Source organism: Syzygium oleosum, unplaced genomic scaffold (assembly GCF_021117445.2).
Source record: "Syzygium oleosum isolate NSW1041296 unplaced genomic scaffold, Sole_v2.1 Sole_v2.18, whole genome shotgun sequence".
In the NCBI taxonomy this organism is placed as follows: Eukaryota; Viridiplantae; Streptophyta; class Magnoliopsida; order Myrtales; family Myrtaceae; genus Syzygium; species Syzygium oleosum.
This window is the reverse complement of record NW_026607502.1, coordinates 2,533,946-2,543,037: the sequence shown is the minus strand read 5'-3', so window position 1 is coordinate 2,543,037 and position 9,092 is coordinate 2,533,946. Positions and strand designations below refer to the sequence as shown.

Genomic DNA, 9,092 nt, shown 5'->3' with positions numbered 1-9,092 from the left:
GTCTAGTTTATGAAAAAGGATATCTAAGCTCATGGAATCGGAATATAACATGCAGAGTTAATGTGACTTGTGTTTATTGTTTCCATCGCTGATGCTTTGGTTGTACTAAATTGGCAAGCCCTCGATCTTTGTTTGTGGTGGAGTAATAACCATAGCGGATGTGTTCCTGACTATGATAATGCTGTAAATTGGAGGCATCACTCATCCACTTTCTCCTTTTGATTTCAACGAAAGTGGAATATTCATCAGGTTCAGAATTTTCTATTATTCTCGCACGAACTGTCTTTGACCAAGTAAAGTTGAAGTTGAAGCCGATCAAGCTTCACAATTACTAATGAACTTGTTTGCTAACACAATTAATTGCTGAAAATAAAAAATTGAGCACATAATAAAATTAAATCGTATTTGATAACTATAACTAATATCGACTTAAAAGATTCAATTAAATAAAATACAAAACCATTTAATATGGTAAGTAAGATGTAACTTACTTCATAAAGTAGAAGAAAGTAATCGATGGAAATTAAAATATTATCAATTATATCAATAAAATCTATCAATAATTATTGCAAAAGAAAATTGATAATATTCAATGATCAATTTTCAATTGCCCACTTGTTAGATAATCAAATATTAAATCATGCATTCATCTAATATCTTAAGCTTTTAGAACAGTTGGTTGTACTCTTACCAAATCTCACGTGGTATCATAAATGGAGGTCCTGAATTCAAGTCTTTCCAGGCCTCAATTGCCTCCCCAATTAAATATATACACACTTAGTACTAGGAAAAAAGACCATACTAAGCATGAGGAGGAGTGCTAGAATAATTAAATATTAACTCACGCCTTCATCTAACAGCTTAAATTTTTAGAAAAGTTGACTGTGGTCCTACCAAATCTTACACTACTAAACAACTTTTTATATCTACTTTCCGCACTTAAAATTCATTACTTAAATTCTTAGTACTTAATTTTCAATCTTATCTAACGAGTCTTCGGTTAATAGATTATTTGAGGAACTTCACTCTAATAGTGGGCTACAAACAAACCCCACCCACTAACCTTCTTTCACACGGTAGGGAAAGATGAAGCCAAATGGGCAATGCCTAGAAGGGATGGAACTTGAATTTCTAGAAGCCATGAAACCTTTTGACAGTGGCAGTGTTGACCAGTCGCACCAATGATGTACCTCGTCCAGAGAGATCTTGGAGATGGAGGAAGCTACTAAATATTATCCAGTTGAACCGAACATTTACTCAAAATTTTAAATTAATAATTTATGGACCAATTAAAATATGTTAATTTTCACACATAAGGGAAAGAAGAAGCCAAAAGGGCAATGTCTAGAAGGGATGAAACTTGAATTTCTAGAAGCCATGAAACCTTTTGACAGTGGCAGTGTTGACCAGTCGCCCCAATTATGTACCTTGTCCAGAGAGATCTTCGAGAAGGAGGGACCCCATAAATATTATCCAATTGAACCGGACATTTACTCAAAACTTTAAATTAACAATTTATGAGTCAACTAAAATATGTTAATTATTCCATCTCACATCATATTGGTCATGATCATTTGCCACGAATATAGTTTGATTGCCAAATTGCAAATCACATACCATTAAATTACTGTCCATAGCTAAAAGTCAATCCAAGTTCACATTTTTTACTCCGAAACAGAATAATTCATGGCTTATCATCAAATCTGCTGCAACGGTTATTTTCTTTGCGGTAACACGAAAATTATGTTCATGGTCGAAGGTGAGATCTATTCCCATGAAAGATCAGGGCAACTTTAGCGAAATCCAATGAATATTTGTGGAGAGAACCTTTTCCTGCTTAATTCGCATGATGGCTAGGCTTCGAATCCTAAGATTCTAATATGGAAGTTCACGTCATTTCCCAGCAGGGTGGGACGACTGTAAAAGCACTTTTGATTTGAATTTATTAACAATTCTCGTAGCTTTCTGGTGACGACGCGAAAAATTATTTTAATTTATAAAGATAATGATAAACTTCAGGTAAATTTGAATCATCTTTAAGGTCAAGCAACCTTGTAACGAGTCTTAGGCATTCCTTATCAAACAAGGGTCTTGTTATCGAGTATTTCGAGCGTACTTATGAAATATGATAATTAGAAATATTTCAATTTTCAAATAAGCTATTACACATGGCCCGACAAAAATAGTGTATTGAATACTGTAAACTTTCCTTAATCCTTATCAAACGAGGGCCTTGTTATTAAGTATTTTGAGCGTACTTATGAAATATGATAATTAGAAATATTTCAATTTTCAAATAAGTCATTACATATGGCTTGACAAAAATAGTGTATTGAACACTGTAAACTTTCCTTAATCCTTATCAAACAAGGGTCTTGTTATTAAGTATTTCGAGCGTACTTATGAAATATGATGATTAGAAATATTTCAATTTTCAAATAAGTCATTACACGTGGCCTGACAAATATAGTGTATTGAACACTGTAAACTTTCCTTAATTGCTTAACTTAAAAAATGACTCATAAGGCTCATTGATAGTAAATTCTCAAAGTTTAAAACTAAATTCTAATATAAAAAAGTAAAATTCATTTCGAACGTTTTTCACAAGTCGCGTCAAGCAATTAGTTTCAATAAAATGAATAAATAACCATAGCGGAAGCGGATGTGTTCCAACCTATGATAATACCGTAAAGCGGAGACAACACTCATCCACTTTAAACTTTTGATTTCAACGAAAGTAGAATATTTACCATGTTCAGAATTTTATATAGTCTCATACAAACTGTCTTTGACCAAGTAAAGTTTCTTTAGTTTTTGGTCGAAACCAAGTAAAGTTGAAGTTGAAGCCGACCAAGCTTCACAATTACTAATGAACCTATTTAATAACACAGTTTAGTGTCAAAAATTTAAAAAAAATCAGTAGTAATTATAACTAATATTGACTTATAAGATTCAATTAAATAGAAAAAAAAAAACTCAATTAATATAATGAGTAAGAAATGTGTTACATGATTCATTAAGTAAAATAATGTGATTGATGTCAATTAGAATATTACCAATTCTACTACTAAAATCTATCAACAATTATCACAGTTTCATTTACGGTAAGAAAATCGACAATATTCAACGGTCAATATTTTTTTTTGGTCGATTCAACGGTCAATTTCAATTGCTTATTAAATAACTTTCTACTTCTACTTTCAACACTTAAATTCTCTCCATTTAATCTAACAGCGGGTTATGAGCAACCCCACCCACTACCTTCTTCCACAAAGATGGAAAAGATGAAGCCAAAAGGGCAATGTCTAGAAGAGAGAAAAAAAAATGAATTTCTAGAAGCAATACAACGGATTTATAGGGGTAGTGTTAGCTATGTGCATTAGTATTATCCAATTGGACCTAATCTTCACTAAAAAATTTAAGATGATAAGTTATTGGCCAATTAGTACGCTCACACTTGCACCTTCACAAATCTCCCTTTCATTTGCAAGTATTGGTTCGGCCAATATCTTTTTCCTGCACGGAATAAAAATGGTTTCTTTTTTTCTTTATATTCCAACATTTAGGTTATTTTTATATATAAATTTAGATAATCTCATTGCATAAATAAATAAATAAAAGGAAAAAAATCATTTATATGCGCTTAGGTTTTTCTCACATTTCATGATAGGATTAGTACTTCTTTCAAAAAGAAGGGAAAGTTGAAGCCAAAAGGGCAATGTCTAGAAGGGATGAACTTTGAATTTCTAGAAGCAATGAAACCTTTTGACAATGGCAGTGTTGACTAGTCGCACCAATGAGCCATGTACGTCGTTCCGAGAGATATTCGAGAGGGAGTTGTCCCATCAACATTATCCAGTTAGATCGGGCATTTATTCAAAACTTTAAAGTCAATAAATTATTAACCAACTAAAATATGTTAATTACTTCATCTTACATTATATTTGTCATGGTTAAATATAGGACTTACCAACACGAAATGTTCGTCACGAACATAGTTTGGTTGCCAAATTGCAAATCATTTACCATTAAATTACTATCCTCAGATAAAAGTCAATCCAAGTTCACATCTTTTGCCACGAAACAGAATAATTCATGGCTAATCATCAAATCTGTTGCAATGGTTATTTTCTTTGTGGTAACACAAAAATTATTTTCATGGACAAAGGTGAGATCTACCATGAAGGATCCAGGCAACTTTAGCGAAATCCAATGAATATTTGTTGGCAATCAGCCCATGTATGAATTGAACGATTTAGACTATCAATTACGAATTGCTCTAAGTCCAACTTTAATTTTTCAGCTACTTGTTCCATGGCTTTTGCGTTGTGGTCACTTCTTTAACATTATTGAGATACATGTACGAGTTATATCAGAAAAGTCTTATATTATAGAATTTGTGCAGTATGAAGTAGTTGATATATCGTTATTTGCTCATAACTCACTAACTTGAGTTTTTGAGTGAATGTGAGTCAAACTAATTAAGTTGATAGACTCGGACTTGGATTTTTACTTGGTGATCTTCTCAGATGAAGGTATTGGGCTTCTACTGCCCGCTTCTAGCAGAAATATATTTCACATCATCTCGAATAAGTTCTAAGTAAGAAGGGGAAAAACTATTTTTAACTTTAAGCAAACTACAGGAGATAATAACATCTTGATTTGCTAAAGAATACCACTTCAGCTGATGAAGATAAATTAACAGCAGTCGATGAATGTAGCAAATGGAATTCAATCTCAACTGATACGAAATTCGTCTTGTGAGCTGTTGAGATTATTGGGGTATTCTGACCGGACAAAATTTTATCGATGTAGGCTGGGCTTCCTCTTCATTAACAACGAATACTACAAGAATAAAAGATGGGTAATGACATAAGTGGTCAGTGAACTTTTTTCAATGTCCAACGTGGCCACTAAAATTTTTTCGAAAAATTGTCCAAAAAGTCTCAAACCTATTGAATGGCCGTCAATTTATATCTAAACATTTGAATTCCGCCAATTTAGCCTTAAACCTATTGACGATTTCCCAATTTAGTCGTTCTGACCAATTTTAATTGGAAATTACTAACGTCAAAACTAGCCGTCCTACATGGCATGGCCAATGCAGAAATGGACAATTTTTGCCAATTTTTCTTAAATTTTCTGAAATTTTCATTACTTTTTTTAAATTTTTTTCCTTTTTTTCCTTTCCTTTCCTTTTCTTTCATTTTTCTTTTTTCCATTTTCCGATGGTCAACGACAGTCCTGGCAATTGCTGGCACAAGCAAGAGCCAAGATGCCCTAGTGAATCACTAGGGCGGTGAGAGCCACAATGCCCTCGTTGTGGTTAGCAAGGGCCACAAAACCCTCGCCTCTCCAAATCTGGCAAGGTTGTCGCGACTCTCACATGAATTGAGTGAGGGTCATGAGCCCTCACTGTGGCCGATGAGGGCGTGGGCAAGACGAGGGCTCGCGAGCCCTTGCCCAATGGCCAACGAGGGTCTCCAAGCCTCGGCCAGTGGCCAGCGATCGACCTCGCTCAGCCCTTAAGGTAAGACAACCACTTCAACGCTGGCATACTACGTAAGACAGTTGGCGTTCACTTCTGCGATTTCCAACCAAAATTGATCAAAATGATTAAATTAGTAAATCATCAAAAGGTCAAGACTAAATTGGCACAATAAAAAAGATTTAAGACTGAATTGACCGCCGTGCAATAGGTTTAAGACTTTTTGGACAATTATTCCGAAATTAGTTCAATCAAAAGTTCGCTCAAAAGTTGTCCTTGTGTCAAGTGTACCGACATGTCACATGAATTTTTTTGGACGTAGACTACCATGTAAGCATTTATTAGCCAACTTAATGATGTAGACTACCACGTCGTTTTTCCATGTCATCAAATCTTATTAATTAGGACATATATATATATATATATATATATATATATATATATATGCTAGCATGGTCAATCTAACGTTAAGATACCAAAATTATGGCCACGCCATCCAAGTGTTAGAATTTTCAATGGAAGGATTATATTGATTGGATTTTTGAAGGTTCCAGAGCTAGATTAAACACAAAAAAAATTCATGAACCACATTAAATATTGAAAAAAAGTTCAAGACCACCCAAGTCATTATCCTAATTTTATAGATAAAAGGAATACGGATAGTTTAAGTTTCAAACTGTATATCCATGCTAGGGATGTGTGTGTGCAATCGCGCCCAGTCTACAACAATTTGACACTTGAGCTCGACCCAGCTCAAGTAGCCATCATTTGATATTGGATTTAAATAAGTCATCAATAAGCTCTAGCTTGACTCAATTGGTCAATTGTTCTAACTTGAAACTCGAATTAAACTCAAACTCAAGCTCGAATCATGAAAATACACTATAATTGAAAATATAATAAAGATTTATTTGGTTCATATTTATTAATTTACATATATAATTAAAATAGGTAAAGATTCAATCTCTCAACTAGGCTCCTGAGATATCAAGTCAAGTATTTTTTAGCTCGATCTAGACTCAATTAATGAGTATTTGAACCACTTGAACTCGACAAAAATCAAGTCGACTTTGAGAAATCTGCCAGTCTGAACTCAAATAGCTCGAGTAGCTTGACTGATTTACATCCTTAATGCAAAACATCGTAAGCGTCTAGAACGTCTTCATAAACTAAGAAAACACGTGCGAAATGGGAACTCAGCCCCAGGTCGTCTAAAGTTGATATTGGTCATTGAATATTATTTCAGTGTTGAAGTATGGTTTTCTTTTTGCACGCCACCAGCCTCTCCAACTTATTAATGATCATATACGTGGCACCATTTTATTGCCAAAGAATCACACTCTTCAGATGAATAGTATTTTATTGGCAGATGTTGACCTAAGCTAGTTGTTTCACTGAAGAAAACCAATTCTTTCCAATAGGAACATGAATCACAACAACTTACACATGTTCACAAGACAAAGATGGATGCAAGTACATTACATATCTACGTATAACATATGCACTAATATAGTTTATGAAAGTCGAAAATTCCAATACATATACATGTATGGAGGCAAATATGTACGTATAGGCCCAAGTACGTAACGTGTTTAATGTAAGCATTTTTTTATTAAGCATCCATCAGTCAATGAGAACCATAGCACTCCAATTTCATAAGTGCTAGTCATGCTAAGTGTGCAATAGCAAGCTTAATTATAATTCTCGGGGTCTAAGTCAGAACAGTTATCAACGCACATAGGAGGGGCAAAAGGTCCACTCAAGCATTATCAAGAGAGATTGAGAGCGACAACAATCGAGCAACATTTTGTCTATAAAAGCCCATTACACCCATTTGGAGTTCCTCGTGCACAAATTGAAAGTCACGCTCACTAAGCCACTCCAATTGTGTCCTAGACAGTACCCAAAGCACGACTATGGCCAAACAAAACCAACTCTCATTCCTCACATCAGCCACTCTTTTGGTCATTATAGTTTCTGTTTCGGAAACGCTTTGTCGCCCTCTTGAAGAGGAACACTTGTTAAAGCAACATGATGAATGGATGGCGATCCACGGGCGCATCTACAAGGACGCGGCCGAAAAGGCCAAACGGTATGAGATATTTAAAGAGAACGTTAAGCGCATCAATGCATTTAACAATGGTAAGGACGTGGGGTATAAGCTGGCCGCGAACAAGTTCACGGACCTAACCAACGAGGAGTTCCGTGCTTCCTACACTGGCTACAACAGGAGGCCCACTAGTGTCCTGCCTTCTATGGCTGCGAAACCGTTCAAGTACGCAAACTTCACCGCCATTCCAGCCACCTTGGACTGGCGAACCAAGAAGGCCGTGACGTCTGTCAAGGATCAAGGCGCCTGCGGTGAGTGGAAGATCAAAATTTGTCACGCGAATGCGTCAAAATTCTCATGTACTCAAGCTGTTAAAAAACGCAACAATAACAAGCTACATAATACTTCCTATCTCCATCTTCTCGCATTATTATCATGTTTTATTCGAGCTGTACTTCATCTGATAATTAATGCTTACATTTTACACCAAAAAACAAGCAAACTACGTAACGTCTTACCGTACATATACATATGTCTTCTATTTTGTACATTCATTTGAACAATTTCTGTTAGCCTGACAGAGGAAACTTACTATCTCCTTGTGCAGGAAGTTGTTGGGCGTTCTCGGCAGTGGCAGCTATGGAAGGGATCACCATGCTCAAGAAGGGGAAGTTGGTATCACTCTCGGTGCAAGAACTTCTGGATTGCGATGTTAATGGTAAGGATTCAGGCTGCGAGGGTGGGTACATGGACAGTGCCTTCAAGTTCATTATAAGCAAGGGCGGCCTCACGACCGAGGCGAATTACCCTTATCGGGGAAACGAGCGGACCTGCGACACGGCAAAGACAGGGAACCATACTGCCTCGATAACTGGATACCAGGACGTGCCGGCCAACAGCGAGAAGGCCCTCTTGCAGGCTGTGGCGAACCAGCCGGTCTCAGTGGCAGTCGAGGGGGGAGGGTTCGATTTCCAATTCTACTCAAGCGGCGTGTTCACGGGCTCGTGCGGGACCGATATCGACCATGCGGTCACGGCGGTCGGGTATGGGAAGACCTCTAGCGGGACCAAGTATTGGCTGCTGAAGAATTCGTGGGGCACCGGGTGGGGTGAGAGCGGGTACATGAGGATCCAGAGGGATGTGAGCTCTAGGACTGGCCTCTGTGGTCTTGCCATGAATGCTTCTTATCCAACTGCGTGAAGAAAGAAGAAGATTAAAAAATAAATTATGAGCTTATATATGTGATACTGGTTCTTAGGCTCTCTATAAGTATGAAATGATGTCTAGCGTCTCTGTAAAAGAAGCGAGTGTAAGTGACCATACGTTACTAGGGGTGGTCCTACAACAGAAACTGTGTGTGGGACTGCCAACCAAACTTGTTTTTAAGCGTTCGAATAAGTGTTTCGTCAGCGTGATTTTAAGTACTGAATTGTGTCCAACACCAGAAATGTCATCCTTAATGGAAGCACTACTGCAGGGTAAAACTGATGGAAAATGCAATGTCATCCTGTAATGTCTTTCTTCTACTAAGTTGAATTAACCAAAAAAAAAAAA

At 36.6% G+C, this 9,092-nt stretch overlaps 1 protein-coding gene across 1 annotated transcript; it reads left to right on the top strand.

Annotated features, from left to right (window-relative positions):
• Positions 1-7,347: 7,347 nt before the first annotated feature.
• On the top strand, positions 7,348-8,841 carry LOC115682102 (senescence-specific cysteine protease SAG12-like). Its single transcript, XM_030606239.2, has 2 exons — positions 7,348-7,849; positions 8,146-8,841. The coding sequence occupies exons 1-2, from the start codon at positions 7,405-7,407 to the stop codon at positions 8,736-8,738; spliced, it is 1,038 nt and encodes a 345-aa protein (XP_030462099.2). The 5' UTR covers positions 7,348-7,404; the 3' UTR covers positions 8,739-8,841.
• Positions 8,842-9,092: the final 251 nt, after the last annotated feature.

Bases quoted from the DNA above. Each gene is read 5' to 3' on its own strand.
- LOC115682102 (XM_030606239.2), top strand. From the start codon at position 7,405: ATGGCCAAACAAAACCAACTCTCATTCCTCACATCAGCCACTCTTTTG. The intron at 7,850-8,145 runs GTGAGTGGAAGA...CTCCTTGTGCAG, and splicing joins CAAGGATCAAGGCGCCTGCG to GAAGTTGTTGGGCGTTCTCG.